Genomic DNA, 24,482 nt, shown 5'->3' with positions numbered 1-24,482 from the left:
TTTACTAAGGTAGATTTGTTTTCTGAAGATTTCCAGTAAAACTCAATTCAATTTATCTTTAGTTTCCCAAAAACACAGACTTTACAGATACTTGTGTTTTAGTGGCTATTGCTTCAGGTATAGTTACAATTGTCAATGTTTACTTTTTTGTCTGTTTGTATGTTTTTGACTGTAGCTACACTGCCAAAGCTGTGGTTTTACTTTTTCTTTCTCCCCTGATTAAAAAATCTGAAGCTGCTCTGTATGGTTCAGCTTGATTAAATGTATTTAGACTTCCAATCCCTTATTAGTTTTTCCATTTCGATATTTATTCTTTTTATGTGTCAGTGAATGTGTCATATTTGTTAATGTCACAGATTTTTAAGAAACTTGAGATGAAATGTTGTGTCTGCATAATCCACGTAGGTAGTTTGTTACCAAGAATACGAGTATTCATGTCATGCTAATAACAAATAGACCATCTGCTGTCCAAAATTCCTCCAGCTAGTAGATAGTTTAATTAGATGACTTTGTCTTTGTAGTAGATGTAAGAAGCAATGCAGGATGACCATGCCAATATTTTTATTTTCTGCAATGTAGATAACATGACCGTGTTCTGTACGTGCATACCCAATGAAAACCTGCTCCGCTGCTGAATTTCTGAACCCTGTTTTGTGTCCTTGGGTCTGTCTGTAGCTTCCTTAACACCTCATTAAGAGCAAACTCAGACTCAGAATCATAGTATTTTTGCAGGAAGAGGGACAAGAAAATGTACCAAAATTTACCATTGATATGTAATGATTCTGCTTTTTTTTTTTTTCCCAAAGATTTAATTGATAGTGCAGCTTTGGAACAGAGCACTTTCCTCTTTACTGCCTAGCAACAGCCACCCCCCTCTGGCCTTCAGGTTGAAACATCGCTGTACTACAATAGCCCATTTGTACTTGCAGTAAGCAATTCAGGTGATTGCACGTTAAAGTGTGTTGAATACTAGGGGGCATTTTTCAGCCTTGATTCCAATTCCTGAACATCTGCATATTGCTGTTGGTTTTGTCTTTTATTTGTGCTTTATTCGCTTAAAAATGGGCTTTGAAATTTTAGTTAGATCATAAGAGAGCCTGAAAATGAATTAGACTGTTTAAGTATTACTCCATGAAACCACCGCCCGCTGCTCCTGGGACACTTTGTGTGATTTATTTTATTTTTGGATAAAGAAGGGCCAGAAGTCCGAGGGAAGTCTAGAATGGGCAAGAAAATAGGGGTAAATAGATTGCTTTGGGGGGAGTAAGTTACGCTTTTGGACTTGCAAGGTGAAATGAGGCAATGTTGTATACCAAAAAGTGTAAAAGGAGAAGGTGGAGGAGGAGTGGGTAAGGTCCCTTCCCTGTGACTTTTCTAGAAGACTCTGCACTGTGACACCTACATTTTGCCCTGTACGCCTAGGTGTTGTAATGTGCCCTTGAGGATGCACTTTACTGGACTTTATAGAGCAACCGGTTTGGATTTTGTGGCACAGAGACTGCTGAGAGAAGATGAAGCGGGTAGATGGGCCTTAGAAGTGACAGGAAGAAGGACTTTTTTGTGTGGACCTGAAGTGGACTGCGCAGGTGGTTGCAACAGAGCGTGAGTGACTGCGTATTTGCTGGACCCAGAGCAAATGTACAGGATTCTCATTGCAGAGTGATGACTTTGGAAGCCGAATCTCAAAGCAGCTCCAGACTTGAGATTGATAGAGGCTTAGAACTGAGCAAGAAAATACTTCAAATTTTGCCTACTTTAAAAAGTTTATCATTCTAGTTTAAATCCCTGTAAAATTTACCTTTTGAGTCAGAGCCCACTTAATGTTTTGGGAGGACTCACTTCCATGAAAATACACAGCTCTGGCCAGGCCAGGTTGCTGTCTGCACACACTGGTGTACGATGAAGACCGGTGTGAGGCAGACTGCACAACAACTCTGGAAGTCTTGCACTTAAGCTTACTTATTTATGTGGAAGCTGTTTGAGGACTTTTTGGGGGGGGAGCGGGGGCAGGGGAATCCATCTTAACAGTGCATTCTCAGCACTTTGAAAATCTGACCTATTTTCTACAGTACATAAAGATGTGTTCAGGACCATTCCTTCTTGCAGCAAATGAGTGATGAAATGAAGAGGCCTCTTTGAGGTCGACAAAGCTAAAGGACTCGGTGAACTTAGTGGGGCGGTACAGAAGTGAAATCGGAATAAAGGACAACAGAGGAATAATAATTGACTTTTATGGAGGCAAATGATAATGGGATACTGATCATTCATTTTCAGGGCAAGTGGCATATTCACAGTGTCCATCTGTTGAAACTCAGTTTCAAGAGGAGTGGGGAAGGCCAGAAGAGATCAGGGAGGGCAATCAGAGATTTCAGGAGCAGGACCTCCTGAGGAAATGGTTGAAAAGACTGAGGACATTTGGCTTAAGACAAGATCAGATGAGGGAAGGCCGTGAGAACAATCCTTAAGTATGTAAAAAAATTGTTGCAAAGAGAAAAAGATTAATCTGTTCTCAACGTCAGTGGTGGAAAGGAGAAAATAAAGTGCGCTCAAATGCAGCAGTAATTAGGGTGATTATTTAGGATGGACAAGGATTTCGAACAGGGCAGGAAAGCATCTGCCTGGAGTGGCAGTGGGGTGAGCTGAGCCTGCTTTGAACCAAATATGGTCTCTTCCCAAGCCTCTCTTTATAAGATTTTATGCTTGCTCCTCTGGAGAGAGCTTTTTGTATATCCACAAGAAATTTGATTTGCAGTACAGCATAAATAACTTCACGACGCTCTTTTGGTTATCAGTGTTGATTTCCTCTGTTGTATATTAGAACTGAAGGGTCAGTTCAAAGATATCAGTATTTTCAGATAAAAACAAATTCAGCTGAAATGCAGTTCAGCTGGTGAGATGGAGATTTTCTGAACTAAGCCATGTGATATGACATTCATGATATTTTCCTTGCATAAATGCGTAGAAACGGTATTGTATCCTTTCTTCCTTTTTTTTTCCTGCAGTTTTCATTTTAACTAATACATCTGACGGAACTTTTAAATATTTTCATAAAACATCTAAGCTGACATATCAGTCAGAAATCTCTCCAGTTCCATTAGAATTGCACTGGTAAGTTAACATACTGGTAAGAAAATGAGGCTGGTAACAGAAAGGTTACACGGCATCGTCTTGTGGCTATCTTAGGCTTTCCAGTATATAGGGTTAACTTTCTGAGATTCATGAGATAAAATGAAGGATTTACCTGCTTTTTAATTTTAAAAATTAAACATTTATTTGGAGATTTATCTAATTCCAAATAATCCTAAATCTTCAAATAATAGGTAGCTTTGCTAAGTTTTTCTAGGATTTCGGGTTAGCATGCCCTCTTAATTCCTCATTGTCCTTTGGGATATTATTCAACAGTTAAATCATACAGTTCAAATACAGATGTCCGGTGCTGTCAGAATAACACTCAGCATTCAATCTAATTGCTTTTCAGTTCACAGTGTAACCTAGTGATTGGCAATTGAAAGGAATAAAATACTGCTAGTTGGGCAGTGTTGAGATTTTTTTTTTTTTTGATCAGCAGATTTTCTATATAAAAAGCAAGGTTTCAAGTTTTTTTTGATCAATAGGTTTTCTTTATAGAAAAGTGTTAGTGAAACATCCACTGCTGTTCACGTACATACAGAAGTGGTCTCTTGCTGTAAGTAAATGTAATGGTCTCCGACAGTAAAAGGTACCACTTGGACTTGGTTATGCAGCTGGTCACATTTTATTGAGACACTGACATATTCCCTGTGGTCTGGGAAGAAAAGAAGATTATATCATTGTGAAGTTTTGCTGGGTCAGTGCTCTGCCTGTGAATGCGGGGTTATATGCAAACACTTTCAAGGCGGGGGATTGCCTTTTTACTGTTCTCCTTCAGCTGCAGCATGCATTGCCCTCGGCATTGTAACTTGTTGGAAAATGCAGGGCACAGTTGTTGGGAGCTTGGGACCTGGTTCTTTTCTTGCATTAGGAGGAAATAATAGTAAATCCCTTTGTTAAATTATTAGACCTATAAACTTTGAAGAAAATTATATTCCTGTTGCTGTATTTAAAACGGAGACTAAGATATCCTTGTATGTCCAAAATGAAGGTTTAGGTTAAGTCATACAGAGCGCTATTATATCTTCAGACATAGTACAAGTTTATTTAAAATACTTTAGATGCAATTGTGTAAAGATATAGATTGTGATGTTATACACACACACAATCCTGTATACCATAGAGGAAAATCTGTCTTTTGTGACTGAAACTTAGCAACTATGGAAGTTAATGAGAAAAAAATAGTGGTGGTGATCTTATTGATTTTGAAAGAAAACAGCATGATTTTGAGAGATTCTATTGCAAACAAGGGATTGTTTAATGAAAAAAAAAGAGGTTTCTTGTGTAGATATCTCCATTCTGTATGTATTTTGAAAGAACTTTTCTTACAGTCGGTTCATCTGTTGGAAACAGTTTACTGTATTAAAAAAAAGGAAAGTATGAAGGAGTAGATCAGTCCTTTTTGTGGTAAGCATATGAAGACCAATGTTAGGAAAAGGCAAGATTTGCTTGCTTTCCTAAAAGGAGAGCCTTTCACCGAAACCCTCTTGTAAACAAAAGGAACAATGAGTCATGCCAATGACTTCTTTTGCGCTGAAGTATACAATGTAAAAGGTATCTCCTCTCTCTCCCCGCCTTTGGCATCTGGAATTAACAGTCTTTGGGATTTTGAAAAATAGCCCATTTGAGGGTCTGGAGCTGTCATTCTCCATATTAAGGTTGCTGTGGTTCATTAACTATTCTGAAAATGGCTAATGATCACCATCCTTTTTTTTGTGTGTCTCCAGAATGATGGAAGAGAAATGCTAAATGACATTCTCATCTGTCTCTACACTAGATAATTAAGCATTGTCACTGAAAAGTGAGTGCTTTAAAAAAAAAAAAAAAGGTTAAGGATGATTCTAAATAAAGTGTAAGATGCTTTGATAACGGAAACCCACGAGTGTGAATCAGGCAATCTGGTTTCTGTTCCTAGCTCTGTCATTGCCTACCTGTCTGCCCTTCAGTGATTTGCTTATACTAAACATTTTCAAACACTTCAGTTTTGTGGTTTTCATTTCTTGGGCATCTGGTTTAATATCAAAGTTAACTGCCTTTCAGATTTTGCCTACGATTGTGAATGATCAAAAAGCAGTAATTTAACAAGTCATTGCATGACAGCAGAACTTCATTTGATTACACACGCTCATAGTCCATTGCAAATTAACACGTTTAAACAACCTTCACTTTGTCCAATGCATTTTACTGTACTTTTGTGCTCTGTTGATAAGCCAATTCATTCATAAAGTACTGTGGTAATGTTGATAATTTGCCATCCATTTTCCATACTGCAAATAAAAATTGTATTAAGGAGGTCTTTGTTTTTTAAAATCTGACGTATTCAAAAGAGTTTCTATCAAATTTACAACCCAGATAACATATTTTGCATATGTTCAAAGTCTTTTTGGCTGACTTGCAAAGGATCTGAATTAACTAAACTCTTCAGTTCTTTGCCCAGCAATTTCTGGATTCAAACGCTAGTGTACATATGCAACGCTTTTTGGACCTTAGATGAGAGATTTTTATGACGGATTCTTGCAGATGCTGCTGATTCATGAAATACTGAGAGTATTCACTACATTGCTTTGCAAGACCATATACAGAAGAATGAAACAAGCCTTCCTTTGTGCTGGGATGCAATTTATACCTAGTTGCTTCTGAAATGATGACTTATCAGGAATTACTGAAAATCAGAGTAAAACAATTCAGATTCAGAACAGCTATAAACTCACATAATTTCTACATGGTGAACGTGTACTGAACTTCTTTTTTGAACATTATGTATTTGCAGATGGCTTGCTTGTTGATAGATATTTACTTTTCAAAACTTGGATGCCTTGGATTCATTGAGGTGCTTTCTACAAATGTCAGTTGATCCGTTGGTGGATCTGGCCATGTACTCTGTGTTGTGACAGAGTTAAATTCATTAGATTAACTCATAAGTCACATGACTGCTTCAGTTGCTGCACTTACATCATTCAATACCGGTGTTCAACAATTTTCCTTCTCTATCAATAATAAGATGTAATCGGTAGTTTTCTATTAATAAACTGTTAAAATGTGATGGGCTCTTGAACTTTGAATGAACATGCAGAGCATACTATTGCATTAACACTGTTTTAAAATACTATTATGTTGTTTCTGTGTCTGATGCTGGAATAGGTGAGGCATTGGGTTTTGCCATGGGTGTTTGTTTCCACAATAAAAGATTGCGTAACTGGAAGAATTGTTTATTAAACAAATAGATCTGAAAGAGCCTTTTTCAGTTTAGAATGGCATGTTATTGCTGAAAAGTAAGGTGCATACTCTCTGAGAAGTCACAGATACTCAGAGCTATAGATTTTTTCAAAAATCTTCTAAGCTTAAAATACACTGGAAGCATAGTTGAGGGATTTTGTGTGTGCTTTCCCTGTTTTTACCCTCTTCTGGGCAATCATTTGATAGACCCTTGTTGGAACTGGTATTGGCAATCTGATGTTCTGAAGCATTTGGAAGATTTGCGTACTGGCTAGATGTCAGCATAACTGACATCCAGATCTCTTAGAAAGCTTTGGAAAACTCACCTATGGCCAATTTATGACTTTGCAATGTTTAGTGTCGAGGAACAATGAATTGCTTGTTTTCCAATAAACTGTGGAATCACAGAGTGAGAGAATCAGTCATTTTTCAATGCCTTGCACCATCTGCCTTGAATGCAAGTTTGGCTTGCATCCTGATGTTGGCAAGTGAGATTTGAACTATCCCCATTAGTTTTATTTAAAAAATATAAAAGGCATTTGACTGTATGATGCAGTGGGTAGTAGCAATATGCTTGGTAGTCCTGTAGTGAACAAAAAAAATGTACAAAATAGCCAAGCTTGGGAGCCAGCATGGGCTGAGATCTGAGGGTGTTCTTCAATCCCATGACAAAGAACTTCTCAGGAAAATGAGAGGTTTGGCCTGAAGCTGTTGTGCATGTAATTATACCATGATAGGAGAGGGTATACGGTCAGGTACCCCGTGAAAGTATAATACCTGGGTGGACCTAAACCTAGTACAAAAATGCTATGAAGTTATGTTTAAAAGTACTGTTATGCCTGCTTCTGGTATAATTTTCTAAATAGAAGACTCAAGTCCCTTTTTATTGAAAATACCCAAAAGCCATAGTGCACATAATGTTTAAAAAAAAAAAAGTTCAAAAGCATTTTTCTGCTGGGGAACTGCACAACCAAATCTAGAGCTGGTGTTCTGTTATCTGACGTTACATATTTTTTATGGTTTCATGAATTACATTTATTCTGCATCTGTGAAAAGTAAAAGCTGTCATAAATCATACTTCTTTATGTTAATAGCATGATGTCTATATTGTAGGCACTATGTAGCATTTATAGAGACACGCAGGTGCAGATCTGTAAATGCTCCCTTTGATAGCAAAAGCAATATGTTGTTACCCAGGAGTGAACGGGGTTTTAGCTTTCCCGTCATTAGGACAGACCACGCATTCATCACTGCGTTCTGATGAGCCATGTATAATTTTTTCTATCAGGCAGAACTGGATGACAGCGGAGGGCTGGCAGAAAGCCCTGCCTCCCATGAGAGGTCCATTTCCAATGGAGAGGCTGCTGCGGGTGATGAGGCTGGCTGGCCAAAACCCAGGCAAACGGAAGAAGCAGCATCATGTCACGTAGTGGCTGACCCATATCTAGTGTCCAGATGTTTAACCAGAGCTTTCCATTGCTTTTGTGCTGGAGGCCAGTATTATTTTGTTTGTTTATTATTTAGGAAGCATATCTGAATAGACTTACCTGTTAGTTTTGGTCATTACTACGGTCATCGTGTGACAAGAATGAACACAGTACCAGATTTCTTGTGACCTGTGACTGCCACAAAATTAATATTAGTATCAGTACTAAAAGTATGCCCAGAATATCCAGAATGTATAGAAAGTGATAGCAGATATGACAAAGGACATGTCATGGATCTGCTTTCTGGAGCGCTTGCCGGAGGCCTTGCAATGCAACCTGAAGTCGTTCTGGGTATCTTTAGACAACTGGATCGTATCCTGCACTAAGCTGCCTGTAGGCAACTATTACACCATGAGAATATTTCTCTTATGTATTCTAACCTGCTGATAAATATTTATCCTCTCTTAGACTCAGATTTTTTTTTTATTTTATTTTATTTATTTTGGAATCAGCAGATTTGTAGCAGTCAGTTCAGACCACGGGAAATCCAGTTGGGCAGGTTGGAGACCAGCCAGTTGAGCACCCTAATTAACAGGAACATGTAATTAAAATTTAAGCAGATGTGGCTTGGGCAGGTGGTATTTCCTGAACGCATTTAGTTTGCTGTGTGTACACGCTATATGTGATGGATACAAATAAATATTCTATTTGCAACTGCGAAAAATACTTGTGCATATGCTGAGCAGTTGGTCTGTGCGAGTGCTGTGCACTCGCCCGGCACTGCTGAAACTGCCACCTCTCAGCTCTTAATGGGCTGAAACGAGTTCTGAAATCCTGAACATATGTAAACATTTTTAAAACTCAGCCTGGACAAAGTTTGTGGGTAGGAAAAAAGACATATGCACGGAGCTTATAAATATAATAACCCCATATGATGCTTTTCTTGCACTCTTTTTTGATTATCTGCTACCAGCTACTGTTGGAAACAGCATATTAGGCAAGATAACACTTTGATCTGATGTAGGTTTACAAAACAATGTTGTCTGGTGAACTCGTTGCCACTCCCAAAATTTGAAAACAACCACTCAGCTGAAAAATTGGTGCATAAAAATTCCAAAATCATATTTGTTCTTAGTTCTTACCTAAAATTCCAGTAATTGCTTTATCAAGAATTTCAGTCAGCTGGAAGAAAATAGAGAGTAAAAATTTACAGTCAAAATTTGATAAAATTCTAACTCTGCAAAAATGGAATTTGTGTGGGTTTTTTTTAATAGGACAGCAAGTGTAGGCCATTTCCCACTCTCATTGCAGTATAGGCATTGAATCTCTGAAGAAAAAAACCCAAACAAACCACACTTGAAGTTCTTCATAATTGAGGGAAAATTTTGTCCCTGTAGATTTTTAAGATTAAATCTGTAGAATCCTACTGCAGTTTTAGATTTGTTTTGGGGGGGAGGGGGGGCTGTTCTAGCAGTTTAACAGGATTGTCTGATAAGGAATTGTGTCATACAGTTAAATTATTCCATCTTCTGATTGTTAGTGTGACCTATTGTAATTTTTCAGTATCCTTTGAGCGGTGTTTCGCAGTGTCCCAGTGTATCACCAGCAGTGAGCAGCTGGCTTATTTGCAATACCTTGTTCTCTTCTTTAGCAAGCTGTGTTAAAGGAGTGCTGTTAGAGCAGATGACTTTCCATTAAGCTGCTGCAGCTCCATGTTCCCCATGGTTACCAATGTGAAAATGAAATTTCTGTGTTTTGTGTGTGCGTGCGTGTGTTGATTTATCTTTTGTAATCATCTGTTAAAGATTGGTATTTTGAAGCTGCAGAGGCTGTAGAAAGCCTGGCGTTATTACAGATGTATCTTTGTCTTATTTCAAATTATTTTCCTAGCTCTAAAACTTTGAACCTTCAAGAGTCATGGTCTGCTTCTCTTTACTGGCCAGCTATCACGCAGTAAAATACAACTTAGACTTCTTGTTTACACAGGAAATCTAAGAACATGTTTTCATAAACATTTTCTTGATCTTGTCCTGGTATCAAAGTGGAAAAACTTTACCTTATTCAAGTGAAGTAGGGCATGCTTTCTAAATTTTAAGTGCAATTTTATTGGTTTGTTTCAGTTCAGGAACCGAGCATATTTAAGATGGAGCAGAATACTCATGAAACAAGTTTATGTCCTGTTCTGATGTACAGTAGTTCAATATCTGATCTATATTCGAAAGTAAAGGGAAGTAACTTGTGGAAATCTCTTTGAGAGCATCCGATAAAGGCACAGTATTATTCAGGCTGTTATTGTTATATTTATTAACGTTGATTCTAACATGAGACCAAATCTTAAGTCTGTGGTGGCTCCACTTCAATAAATTATGCAGATTTACAGCAGCTGAGATGTGCCCATTAACTTTGTGGTTATTCCCATTGACTGAACCTGAATAGGTAGCCGCATAAAGTATATTTTTAATGTGAGTAAGGGAATCAAAAATTTGGCTGACGTTATTAAAGGCAGTATTGTAAGCGGAAATTGGCAGTTGCATTGCTATTGATTCCTACTGAGTATGCAGCCGCTTGCAAAGGTGAGAAGCATAATCATCCCAGGGGCCTGTTTCTTTCCACTGCTTAAATCTTACTGCTACGAATCTCAGTGCCCTGGCAGTTTTAGGAAGCAAGTTAATTGACAATTTGTAGAGGACGACTATGAAGTGCATGTGAAGTGTTGGAATTTTTCAGGATGGACTGTCAAACAAACTTTACACTTTTCTGAATTTGGTCTGCTTTAGGAAATACTGTTTTACATGTTATACTTGTTATCCAACTAGTATGTAATAAAAATAATGGGTTAAATTGCCTATGATTTTAAGTCCATGTAGGCAGCAGAATTATATCAAAGACCAAGTGCAAGTCAGTCATTGTAAAAAATCCGCACAAAAAAAAAAAGGTGGTGGTGGTAGTGTTCATAAGATTTATCAAAGTAGTCTAGTAAGTGCTGTTTTGTTGTAATATGATGTGTGCTTATAATTTGAAATTTGATTTTAACATGCTATAAAGAAATTATGGAGTAAATAGTGAGTGTGCTCATTCCTGTAACTTAATCAGATATGTTGTCACAAAAGTTTCAAAGACATAGTTATTTAATTATGAAGTGGAAAGTAACTTTACTTCTATTACTAAGGGAGCAATTTGCTTCTTTTATCTTCTTCTTTTAATACTTAATTCCTTTTATCGAAACTGAATACTTCTCTTTGCAATGTGCCATAACCTTATTGGCCTGGGATAAGTTTCTTGCAATTATTTATTCTATTAATGTTGCTATCACCTGAGGGAAATTCAGATATTCTGTTAATGATTGTGTTAATCAAACAACTTTCTGTATTTCTGCACTGCCGAGGTTTATGTCATTACATTAGAAGGCACAGGAGATGAAATTGGAAACTTGTAATATACTACAGATTGGATTATCTTGTCTGTTTTGTGTAGACTGCTTGAAGACTTATTTTAGATAATTTAAAAAGATTAAATCTGCAAGACAGTTATTCCTCCTGACAGGATCTCTGAAGTCTTTAACATAGGTCCAGTGTTCTTGTAAAGATTTCAAACTTTGTACACTAATAACTTTGCTATTGCAATGCAGGCTGGGGTAGAACATATTTCTTTAATCAAAGAATTTTTGCAAATTTTTTAATTTCTTTGGATGTTGGAATAATTATTTCATCCATATAATGAGATGATGGGCATTAGACATTTGAATGTAGTATATAATGTTTGAGCCATTTCTAGGCTATACTAGGTGTTGTAGCTTCACTTTCTGAGTTTTTAAGGTTTTAAAGTTGTCTGGGCAGTAAATGTTCTTTTTTTTTTAAAGGTCTGTTGAACTATAAGGTAGTTTTGTTGGGGTAAAGAAGGGAGTCTTTCTACTTGCTTCCCATCATAAGCTTTCCTTGGCGGAGTTCTCCCTGGGGTTAGTGCAGACCCCAGTGGAAGCAGTGCTGGTACCTTCAGCCGGGAGCATCCTGCCTGCAGCTTCGCAGCTGGGTTCTGAATAGCACAGGGGTGCCTGTAAAGCATTGGTGAGATTCTCAAATACCTATTGCTTGCAATAATGGTTTTAAAAAGACCATGCATTATTCAACCATTGCCTTTGATGTGTGCAAGACAGCCAGTGTATTTTTTTAAGGTTCTGTTAAGGACCCTAAAGCATCTAAATATAACTGGCCTTTTTGTGAAGATGAGGTTGTGAACAAGAGTTTAAGGCAGTGTCAGTATCTCTATGCTTGGAAATCAATACCTCTGTGATCCTTAGTCTTGTTTCTCAGTCCTAAGAGCTTCACAAAAAAAAAAAAAAAAGGGAAAATCCTCCTAAAATTCAGCAAATATTCCATACACTTTTTGTACTGCATTTGGATAGTGCTTTTTAGTTGAATAATGGTTCTTTTTATTTGTGCCCTGTTTTGCTTACGTAAGTGCTTGCCTACATAAGTAGGGAAAGCCTTTAGTTGTCCCTTCAGCATATCTGCCCTCTAAAGTTATCTGTAAAATGCTCTCCACATCTGGTATCTTTCGGCATGTGCTGGGGAGGATGGTCCTTCTGTGCCGTCACCATTTTCATCCTATGGCCCATCTGGTAGCAGGTGTTGAACAGCGATACAAACCCAGTGATACAAGCCCAGACCAACCCATCTGAAGTCTCAGTTGGCCCATCTGGTAGATACTGCCAAAATAATTTCCAGGCTCGTGTCACATGCTTGCCAAGCTGTTGGCTCAGGTAATCCTTCAGTGCAGGTAGGAAATCTGAGGAAAACCTTCTGACAGCTAGCACAATATTTGGGGGAACGCTTCCATTCTGTTCAGCAGATTTGCTTTACTTGATGAATTTAAGCCAAACATATAATTACAACTAATTTTCAGCATCATACCCTCCCTGAAGTCCCTGAAATGTTACTTCAGATTGTGTTCTTCATATTCAATGGTTGATAAATCGATGCTGTATCAGAAGCTTGATCAGCACCAGAGAGATGAATTTTGAAACAATTACTGTGATAATTTCTGCAGGATTCTTTATGTTTTAATTGGATATGTTTGCTATAAATACTTTTTTCCTTGTTTTTCTTTTCAAAAAGCAGTTGCTTTTGTCTCACAATTGGTAAGAAATTATATGCAAAAAATGAAAGGTGATTTTTTTTTTTTGCATGTTTGATACATTATGAATAAAATTATGGACTGATGCATATTAAGGTACATGTGTCTTGATGGGAAATAAACTACAACTCTGTTTACTTGTGTCTTTTCCAGAGATTTGTTACAGTTCCCTAGAGAAGATGATGTAGACATTGCAATGAAAATTCTCGTTCAATGGAGTTCCCAAGGCCTTGAAGATGTCCGGCTGGTAAATTACTCTGTTTTGCTTGACCTACCGGGCTCTTCTTCAAACACAGTAACTCTGAAAAACAGCGGTGAATGCTTTTATCCTAGTGGACAACAGTGCAACAGAGAGACCAAAACACTTCACAGCCAAGACCTCCTGTACTCGTATGCAGCTTACTCTGCCAAAGGAACTCTTGAGGTAATATGACCATTTGTCTCTGTCATTTGTGGTGAAATAGAGTTAGAAAACATCAACTTTTGTTGAACTTGGCTGGCAAAGTACACATGGTGAAATGCCCAGCCTTAAAATAAACATATTTAGGTAAAATATGATGTGGCCAATCCCAATTCAAACTTAAAAATTAGTCAGACCTGAATGCTTCATGTGATTTTTTTTTTTTTTAAGTTTTTGAATTGACATCTTTTGCTTGGGTGTAAAAATCTGAAAGCTGTGCTTAGAGCTACTTTTAATCCTTGTTGATGTCTAAGAGCTACTGGTTTGAGGGATGCCTGTAGGAAGGGTAAAATGAGGTTTTCTGCAGTGAGACCAGCGGGAGTGCTGGGCTAATACCTGGAGTTCCTGAATTATGGTTGTGGATCTTGTATGGTTTCTTCTATGGCATCTCAGTTGACACATCTGCACTGTTTCCTCTTGAAAACCCCGATTTGTATTTTTATCTTACTACAGCTTTTGTTAGGAAGTTTTGTCAGTGAAAAGATCCTGCCTGTTGGAATTTGTTACTTGCCAAGGGAAAAGAGATCTTGGATTATCTTGTTTTATCCTCTTTACTGTCTTCTGGCTCCCTCCCTATATTTGCTTCCCAAATATATTGGGGAAGGGCTCATCATTTCTGTTTGCTTTCCTAGCTGAGATAGTATAAATCTCAATAAATATTTCTGAAATATAAAAATTGTAATTTCATTGCTAACTGCATTACTGTTGTCTTTCTCCTTTTTAAAATATTGTATGTTATTCCAATGATGCAGGGTTTTTTCCATCTTGGTTTCTTTATTGTTTAAAAGATATGTTTGTTTTCATGACTTAGAACATTAATAGACTATATAGGAGCAGATTGTGAATGGCTTTGGGTTTGGAGGAGACCTCTTCCAAAAGGTACCTTTATACTTTGTGAATATCTTAATATTTATAGCATATCAGTTACTGAATTTTTTGTTTGTGCCAGTGTTTGCCCATAATATTTATTGATAACATGTAATGCACTGTGGAAACCTTGTAATGAGTCAAAATAGGGAAAGTTGCATGATGCTAACTAACCCATTTTATGGACTATTAATATAATTGCAACTTTTGGACTGTAGGAAATATGAGGGCTGGTAGAAAGTCAGATCCTTAAGTTTCTCATCCTGAAGTCCACAAGCTTCAGCTTCTCTTTCTTAAAAGCATTGAAGCTCTTTAGTCCAAGGGATTTATTCTAGAGAGGAGAAGGAATGGAGTTCTTGTTCTCCTTTGGGAGAGAGACTTCTCTCCATCTCCTGTTTTTGTGTACCTTGCATGCCTCCTTTCCATATGGAATCTCGTGGTCTTTATCTCCATACAGCCTCTGTTCTGGGGCTCTGTCAACGCAGCAACTTCAGGTTAAAGTTTGTTGTTAAGAAGTGAAATGAAGAAGGCAAGGTAGGTCCTAACCTGTGTGATGTATGCTTTAACTTTTCCATGGGCAAGTAGAAAGTACTAATGAATGGGTTTGGCTTCTCACATTTATCACTTAGAAACTCAATATGTAATATTATTTTCTCATTGTAACGTAATAAGAGTAACTGTAATGAGATAAAAGCACAGTTGTGGCCTTTGAGATTTATTTCATGAAAATAAATGTGTTGCTAACAAATTCATCAGATTAAAGGAAATCCAGTGTTCCAGGAAAAATCATTGATGTTATTACCAGCAACACATGTACCACTTTCAGTTATATTTCAGAGCAGTTTTATCTATGACTGAGTTCTGCAGAAATGAGGACCACACACACTGTGTATGTACTCATCACTAGGGGTGTACCTTGGCTTTGGCAAAACTCGAAGCTTGTTCTTGAGCCAAAGAATGGCTCTCTGTGCACAATTTTACAGTCGGATCTTTGAGATACCCTCACAAAATACAGATGTTTTCTTTTATTCTTCAAAATGTCTACCCAAAGTGTCCTTAGATCTAGAGTTTTGCCTAAAAGGGAAATTTCCTTTTTTGTTTAGGCTATGGATAAATTGGTAGTGATCTAACCTCCCCAACTTTCAGTCCTACACAGTAATGTCTACAATTTAAACTAATGGAAGTAGAAAAGCTTGAAACAAGAAGTAGCAGGTGGTGGCTGTTGCTGTGTTCAGCCATCAGAGGGTGACTTGATTGCTTGCGGTTGTGTGTTTTGAATATCTTGCAGTGGATTGTGATTGCAAAATCATGAGAGTTCTCCTGTGAAAAGGTATTCTTGTAACAGCTACTCATAATCTGAATAATTTTCTTTCAAATGTGACACATCCTTAGTAGAAAATTTCTATTGCGTGTCACATAATCAGGTTGAATTGCTAATATTGCTTCGATGCTGCTGCTTCATTGTATCTCATTTGTATATTTGGTTTGCTAGAAGTTCAAGCAAATAAAACCATTAAGTTATTGCAGCCTGGCTACCAGCAGAGCTACGGCTCTACTTACATGTTGACAAGGTTATTTGTAGAATAGCAAGACTCATTTTCTTTGACCACCTGTCATGTCCATTCATCATACGGCCATTGTATGTGAGCCATCCAATTTTGCTTTCTGGTAACAGTCTAAACAGCATTTGTGAGTAAAAATGTGAGCATTTGTGATCTGAAATCTACTTCAAAAACCTACTTACTGCCATTGTGATGGATGGTGCACTTCACTACTTCTCTATAATTCATCGGGTCCTGAAAAGGTGACGCTGTTTACCCATCACGGTGACAGGCAGGGCAGCCTACTGTTCTGGAGAGAGCTGTCTAGTCTGTTTTGAAATAGATATTGCAGCAGTTATGTAAATAATATATTGTAGACTAGGTCAGTCTAAGGAAAGCATGACATACGTGAAATATATTTTTATTAAAACTTAAATATCGGCCACCTTTTATAGAGTTTAAACCTTTTGTCTCCTTGATGAAAACAGGAAAGCCACTCTGGCCAACAGAGTACATATATAAAGGGAAATTACATTGCAAAATGTGTTGTCAAACAGTACCTAGCCAGTCTCCGAGTGAGTATAGTGTGGTGAATCCGATGTGCTGCTCCCTGCCTTCACGGCGTGTGGTGATCCGAGAGCTGTGGCTGCGAGTGCTGGCACCGGCGGAGCAGTGGAGGGATGAGCTGGGGAACCGTCGGCGAGAGCCGAGGAGAGGTGCGTGCGAACCCCCAGAGATCCAGCGTCCTCCTTTCAGTACCACATTGGTAAGTAGGGTCAGCGAAGGTGCATGTTGTAGCCCGTCTGTTAACACACACGGCGGTGGTCCCCCGAGTGCAGTGAAGTGTAAGTAAGGATATGTCTTGGCTGGAAGCGCAGCAGAAGGCTGGGTGGTACTCGGGTCATCTGGGCGATTGGTTTAAAGCAGGCCCACTGAGCTCAGCGAACTTAAGGAAGAAACAAGTGTTCAGTTTTGGTGTCGCAACGTTTGTCTGCTCTGTTCCCTTTTTCTTTATCAACTGTAAAGAGAAAACCTTAGCAGATGTAATGGTTGGTGTGTTGGGACAACATTCAAGGACAGACTAATTAAAGCAAAATGAAGATTGTATTTACTTTGTATTCCCTGATTTTCTGAAGTTATGTTTGTGTGACTTGAAGTGTTCCTCACCTTCCTTTCACCTTAAATTTATTCACGCTTTGCTTTACGGAAGTGTTAAGGAACTTTTGGCAATCCTAAATCTGCTTTCAGACTTTAAACAGAGATGCTTAGTGTCCTCCATTATACAGTGTTGCCTCATGCTATATTATACTCCTCTGCCTCTTCTGGAGTAACTGGCTGCTGAATGCACCAAATCCCTGTTGGTTCCTTTGCTGTTCCTCCGTCCTTGCCTTTTTTCATCGTGGACACTCTCAGCCAGCCCAGCAAAATATCACTTTTCTTTCCTGGACCTGATGCACTGAAAGGACTGTGTCGGTTCGGGAACCAGGAGAAGGATGCAAGAAAAGTACAAGCACTGGCATGTTTTTGAAATGGGAATGCATATGCAGGCAGGGATTTGATGGTTTCATGGACAGAAATGAATCATCCCCATCTCCAAGGCAGTTCTCCCAACACCTGACTATGTCTCCTTTGTACTTTGACCCCTCCTCTGTCCCTGATCCCTGACTCTTGGACTCCTCCACTACATCACCTCACTTCCCTGCTGTCGTCCGCATTCCTTGACTGATTCTACCCATTTCTCTGTTGGAAGTGTCTGCTGATTTTAGACATTTATACTCCCAACTCAGCAAGTGATACCTTTGATTAGTTTTGGAGGGGCTGCAGGGAGCAGACAAGTGAGAATGCTGACTGTTTGCCTCTATCTACAATACGCAGAAGAGATTCTCTACATCTGCTGATAGTGTATCAGCCTGCTCCGGTTCATTTGTTTTGGTGACATTTTCTCAGCTAAATGAGAACCCACCACAGAGATTAATGCAACCTGAAGCAATATGAGAAGTACAAACCCATCTGTTAAGCTCACTCAGTGATCTTCCCACCATTCTTCAATCTTGGCAAGATGGGAATAAGGGAAGCAGGACTCAGATTGCTGTCGGATTCTCTTTCACAAGGAAATGGGCTTGCTCACTTACCAGATATCCCGTTTTCTTATAGCTGTGCTGAGATGTCTCCTCTCCCCATCCAGCCCCTTCTTTCCCAGGTCCTTCACTCTGCAGGAAGATGGGAGTCTTCCTCTTCTCTACTGCCTGCTCCTCTAATCTTTCCCACTCATTGCAGGGTCCCCAGTGGTGTCCCCTACAGTCCCCTCCCCTCTCTGCTAGGTCTTTACAGTGCTGCAGCACTGTTTCCTTTCAGTACTTGCAGCTCTCTATAGTTCTAGCTCTGCACCAAAAGGTTGCGAGTTCCTCTGGAGGAACAATGCATCAGGAAATCCTTGACCCAACAGCTTGCTTTCGTTTGATTCGGTTTCATTGTGCTGGAAATGTGATTAGTGCACCCTTATGATCTTTTATCTTCCCTCTGGCTAATCAGTGATAATTTCCTTAACAATATTTCTGAATTAAGATTGGTGTCAGCGGGTTGGTTTTTAGAAAATTTTAAAATCTTCCCAGGTTATTTTTATCCCTAGGCAAAATTTCCAAATGAGCCTTCTGCAGCATGCTCACTTGCACATCTTGAATTCCAAAGGCAGAGAGTACATATAATTCAGATTAAATAATCACAGTATCTCACTCTAACTCTTTCAGTCATTTTCGATGGCACATTGGTGCAAAATATCAAGCTAGAGGGAATCTTGGTACGTGTGTGCATTTAATTCTTTTAGGCGTGCCAATTTAGTTCATTATTATCTTTATTAACATTTTCTAAATTTTATTCTTTGAAGAGACATGTACTAGCTAAAATGAATCCCTAGCAACTGAAATCAGTTTGCAGATGGGCAGGGCTATAGGTTGGATAACACGTACACACAAATGAGAAGAATCATGTGATTTTTGTAACATTTAGATGTTACTTATCTTTTATTTATAGAAGAGTTTCTCAGAAACCTCTTCCACAAATAATCATAATTTGGACCATTGCTCTGCATACCAAGTAGGCACAGCAAATTTTCAAGACAATCTCACTAAGAATATGGATTTTAGAATAGACTTGACCTTTAAACAGAAAACAACATTCAACATTAACTACAGCATAGCTGCCACTCCATTATAATTACATATAGAAAGCTGTGAAATGCAATGTGAAGGTTATATAATTTAAAATTGCAGTCTAGGACTACAAAAACCATTATTGAAGAGATGTCCTGCAGAACATCCTGTCAGTTTTCTGGCATATATCACATAATCATTCATAAATAAAGTTGTACAGTTCTCTAAAAATAATAGTAGTTCATCATGCACAAAAGCCCGGTTAATATTACTGCAAGATTTTTATATCATTGAAGGGCAGGGTTTCAAAGATGCAAATGACTACTGCTGCAAAACCTTTTGCTGTTTTATAATTACGAGTCAATATTGTACTAATGTTTTACTAATAAAATATTAGTAATGCTATTTTAGCAATAATGTCATTAATAATAAATGGGGTTTTTTTTAAATGCAGAAAAGCAAAAGGTGAGACATCTTGATATCTACAGATATAACAGATCACTGAGCACTTCCATGCCATTGCACATAATCAGCTAAAGGCATTTTTCAGTAAGGCCTCTACAATATTTGAGGGGGAGCAATGTTGAACCGTAAACATTATTTATATTCCAATTGCATGGTAAAAACTAAAGGGTGCAAACACTGAGAACTTGGGAAATTGATTTCGTGCTTTATCAGGTTTTAGTGCAAGTAAAATTCCTGTTGAAATCAATGGGAATTGCATCATTTTTAACCAGAGTTGATTATTTTTGAAAATAGAGAAAAGGTCTAAATAATGGTGGTGTCTCTTGTGAATTAGAGCTGGCAGCTGAAAAGAATCAGGAGCAACTATTTTAATCTTCGATGCGGCATGAGAGAATACAAGTGGAAGTAACTTCTGTAAATGCATGGATCTCCGAGAAATATTTTTCTCTTTAATTACTTTATTGTATAATTTAGACGCGGCAAGTTGCAATCACCTATGCAGTTCAGTAGATATCTGGGTTGATACCTACACAGTTACTCTTCTTTCATTCCCACTTTTTTTTAATGGTGTTTGGTGCAAACCTGGGTACAAAGGTACTCCGCGTCAAGTGGAAATCTTTCTGCCAAATCACAAGGCACATTCTGCTTAGGTAGTGCTATATTATCAGCTCCCTGTAATTTCTTTTGCATCGTCTTAGTAAATTTGAACTACCAACAACATACCTGTGATTTTTCTGTTTAAGTTTGCAAAGGCAATATCCTCCTTAGAGGACGAATTCCAAGCAAAAAGCTGCTTCAGCTGTGAGCTATTTGGTTTGGGTTTTAGGGATCGTTTTCTTTTAAATTTCTCCTGTATTTTGAAGGTTTAAAACTGCCTTGAAGGGATCGTGCTTACACTAAAAACAAAAGCAAAAATTTTCTCCAACAGAGAGACTCTAAAGCAAATAATATCAGCTTTTAAAAAATTGCTAGGATGAGAAAAACAACATAAGAAACAACTACAATGGGTATAATGAGAACAATAACAAAGCATTTTTGTATTTATATAATACTCAATCCTTGTCCCTAGAACTACTTGTATAACTTGATTGTTTGAAAAAATGTAGTTTCATGCATAAACAATAAAGAACTTGTTAAAATGCTGCTCAGCTTTGTGATAGTTATGAGTGACTGTAAAATACAATATTGATTAAACTATTGCTTGTTCTCTTTTTTTAGTTTATTTTTGAGGAAGAGAAGCAAGTCCTAAAACCTTTTAAGGAACATTAGCAATACAAAAGCATTTGTAGTTGGAGGTAGATTACATCTTACCGTGCCTATACATCCTGTACCTGGGAGCATGGCCGTGAGATTCTGACCCTGGCAGTCCCAGGCATCAGTCAGTCATCCAGGAGAATGTGGGTTAGAATCACTGTAATAAAATAATTTTTTTAAAAAAGAACAAGCCACTTTTCTGGCATACTGCACTTGATTATTTTTGAAAATAGAGAAAATGTCTAAATAATGGTGGTGTCTCTTGTGAATTAGAGCTGGCAGCTGAAAAGAATCAGGAGCAACTATTTTAATCTTCGATGCAGCGAGATAAATCTTATCAGTTGAAGCACAATGTGTTTCATCTTAGGAGTTATCTGTATCTACCAGTATAACTTTTACAGTCAATACTGGACAACGTTTTGTCAAAACCTTAAAAATTGATTTCTTCTAATGTAATAATATCAGCTCATTGAATGTTTTTCTACAGGACTCTTTCTTTCTCATTGTTAAAATCTTCTTAATGTTTTGAAATGAAAGTAGCATTGAAAATCCAAAACAACTCTGAAGATTTCCTATCTGTGTTAGGATGTGGTAATATGAAGTCCAAATATAATCTTCTAAGATGACCTCTTTGAAAGAGTGGAAATAAGTTCTTACTAAAAAAGAAAAAAAATCCCACATGACAGCTTTTAAATGTAATCTAAACTAGTTGAGGATAAAGCTGCCATTATATGAATAACTTGGTGAGGACAGATTTTAACGGCTTGTTTGACTTCTTTGTTGAAGGATTTTGGTATAAAAGAGCAAAGGATGAACCTCTCTAGAGGCTGCTTTGAGGAATGCTATAAACCTGGACACAGAGCCTTAACAGTAAGAAAGACCAAAAAGTGAAGAAGGCCTCTCTCAGAGAAAACCCTTGGAAGCAAATGTCTTTCGAAAGCCTTGCAGAGCAGGATGAAAAAATGTGCAGCTGTGATACAGCTGGTTGAAAAAATACATAAGAATTGAATTCTTAAAAATGTAAAAAAGAAAAAAAAAAAAAAAAAAAGACCCAGTTACTAACCATAGGCAAGTCTCAGTTTGGTATCCAGGTGCAGTTGGCAGAAGTGCATTGGGTGTGTATGTGAACTGTCAAAATGCCAGAGCCTCTTCACTGGCTGGACTAAAATGTCTTGGGAAAAAGCTTTCGTTCAGAATTTCACTTTTAAGCTGGTTGGAAATACAGCACTTCTGACTGTGCCCGCCAGTTGCAATCCTAGGAGAGAAGTATCCGCTTATAAATAATAAAAAAATTAGTGGAAACTAAACAAAGCTGAAAATACATTGGTCTTCCCTGTTTCTAGAATTAGGCATTCCTAGTTTTTTCTGGCTGATATCCTGTCTCTTCCCCTGAATACAAATAAATCTCATGTCTAACACCTCGTGTAATGAATATTAGTTACTGTGTTTATCTCATTCATTAAGAGGGCCTTAATGTGAATTAATCATGAGATACATCAGTTCTATTCTCATAATTATTTCTTATGTTCCTGTGCTCTGCAGTTCAAAGAGAAGGTGACTAATCAATCACCAGCTTGTGACTGGCCCAAGAGTAGGTGTGTGTGAGAAAGAAGATGCTTCAAGGAATTTATCTTCCTTCCACTGAATTATGTTACCATATAGAGTTAGTCTTGTCTCCTGTAAGATTCACTGCTTCACACTGATGTCTTCAAGGGGCACAGAGGTGAATAAGGATAGAAGAGGTCTGGCAACGGCTTCAACTACTAGGGAGCAAAGCTGCTTAAGTATGCAAGAAAGCTCCTGCTGCGTTGTCATCCAGGAGATGTTCCTCCTACTGCAGGTCAATGCTTGCCAGGCACGATCTTTACTTGGGGAGTATTTTAGAGGATGAAGTAGTATGAAAAGCTAGAAATTATATTACTGGCAAAAGAATTATTGCATCATTCTTCTAACCAAAATTTTTATTCCGAAAAATTTTCTCATGTCTTTGTCCATGTTGTCCTTTTACCTATAAAACTCTTATGTCCTAAGGCTAAGAGAAAATATTACAAGCGTGTATCACGCATTGAGAGTAGCTAGTAAAACCTCCGTGTCACTGCAGTCTGGCCTTGAGAATTTTTTGAGTTCTGACATAGCGGGACTGGATTCTGACATAAAGTCATTTCATTGAAAATTTTAAAGCCAGGTTTAAATCACATCATTATAATTTACTATGTACATATGTAGCTTATGATTTATTTTTTAAGATGTCGTATTACAGCTCAACAATTCTGTTTGTTTTGTTTAATTTATCCTTAGTCTGTGTAATTTGTAAATGTATATTTGCATGAATAATTACGGCTGAACAAGCTAAACCAAGTAGGCTGGCAAATAGAGATTACTGCTTCTGTTTAGGAAAGTGTGGTCAATGTGACTTTACGCTTTAGAGACTAATGCTACTAAATATCTTTGCAGTTAACTCTTATAAAGAGGAGGATATAAATAATATTAAGCACATGTAAGAAAGAATCCATTCGAATTTCAAATTTTGTCACTAGTGAGCATTGTGAGATTACAAATAATCAGCATCACTTAATGAAAGTTCAAAATAATAAAATTTCTGATAGGATTTTAGGCCTCAGATGATATCGTGTCCCTTAGTGTTTTATAGCAACATTATTAGAGAATTTAAAATAAATAAATATCAATTTAATATGACTGAAAATAAGAATGTCTTATTTCGCAATACCTAAAAAACTAGATTTGCATTTAAATATAATCAGAAAAGATGAAAAAATTAGGTTTGTTGATTGGATATCTCAGTGGTTATCATGAATTAAGAAGGTATACTCAAGTATTAGTTTTGCCTTCTGCTTAAGGAAAACTGGAAGAATGTGATTTGGCTCAGAGGGCGGGGGGGAAGTATAAATGAATTAAAAGAAGGAAAAATAAAGTTGAATATAGATATAAAGGGAGAAGTCAACGGGATAAGCATTATCAACAAGGAACTGAGCTGTGTCAGCTCAGATTTATCTGGGGCTCTGTAACCATAAAACACAGAAGAGGTTCTTTTCTGTAGGCTATAAAAAGGCTTCGATATTAATTCAGTCTCCCTGGGAGTCAGTAGGAAAAAAAAACCTGCTATAAGCTGTAAAAAGCAAGCAGGCAAACAAGTTAAACCTCAGTCTCTTTCTAAAAATGATACTGGAACAGCCGAAGCACCCTATAGGAGAAGCTTCAGTAGAGCCCTGCCTGGAGTGGAGCTGTGTTAGCTGGACAGATATGCCAAGGGGGGAAGAGAAAGCATGTAAAATGTGTCTGTGGCTGAATTCGGTCTGCAAGGCTAAACTCTATCAAACTGAGGTTAAGGGACATCTTTTTTTCTTCCTGTTTTGGTACAAATTACAGTGTTAGCTGCCTTTGTAATGCAGTGTGCAATTTTATGTAATAAAAACTAGACACAAAGAATCCTTTTTGACTGTAAGCTGACATTGTGAGTCATATTAAATTACTCTGGAATTTTATTGTATGAGTAGGAATATTGAAGTAAAAAAAAGAAAACCTCTAGAGTAAGGCGCTAACAAACTGTCGTGGTTTAACCTGGCAGGCAACCAAATACCACGCAGCCGCTCGCTCACTCCCCCCGCCCCCCCAGTCGGACAGGGAGAGAATCGGAAGGGTAAGAGCAAGAAAAACTCGTGGGTGGAGATAAAAACAGTTTAATAGAACAGAAAAGGGAAAATAATGATAATAAATAATGATAGAATATACAAAATGAGTGATGCACAATGCAATTGCTCACCACCCGCGCTGACCAATAACCAAGTAGCGATCGGTACTTCCTGGATCACGCCTACCGTTC

General features: G+C 37.8%; 1 protein-coding gene across 1 annotated transcript in view; it reads left to right on the top strand.

Moving 5' to 3' along the window:
- NAALADL2 (N-acetylated alpha-linked acidic dipeptidase like 2) overlaps positions 1 to 24,482 on the top strand; it is a 296,669-nt gene that overhangs the window by 35,540 nt on the left and 236,647 nt on the right. Inside the window, exon 3 of the mRNA XM_075157700.1 lies at positions 13,059 to 13,329. Within this exon, the coding sequence (XP_075013801.1) occupies positions 13,059 to 13,329 (271 nt within the window). The remainder of the gene's footprint in view (positions 1 to 13,058; positions 13,330 to 24,482) is intronic.

This window comes from Calonectris borealis, chromosome 9 (genome assembly GCF_964195595.1).
Source record: "Calonectris borealis chromosome 9, bCalBor7.hap1.2, whole genome shotgun sequence".
Classification (NCBI taxonomy): domain Eukaryota; kingdom Metazoa; phylum Chordata; class Aves; order Procellariiformes; family Procellariidae; genus Calonectris; species Calonectris borealis.
This window is presented reverse-complemented; position numbering and strand designations above follow the sequence as displayed.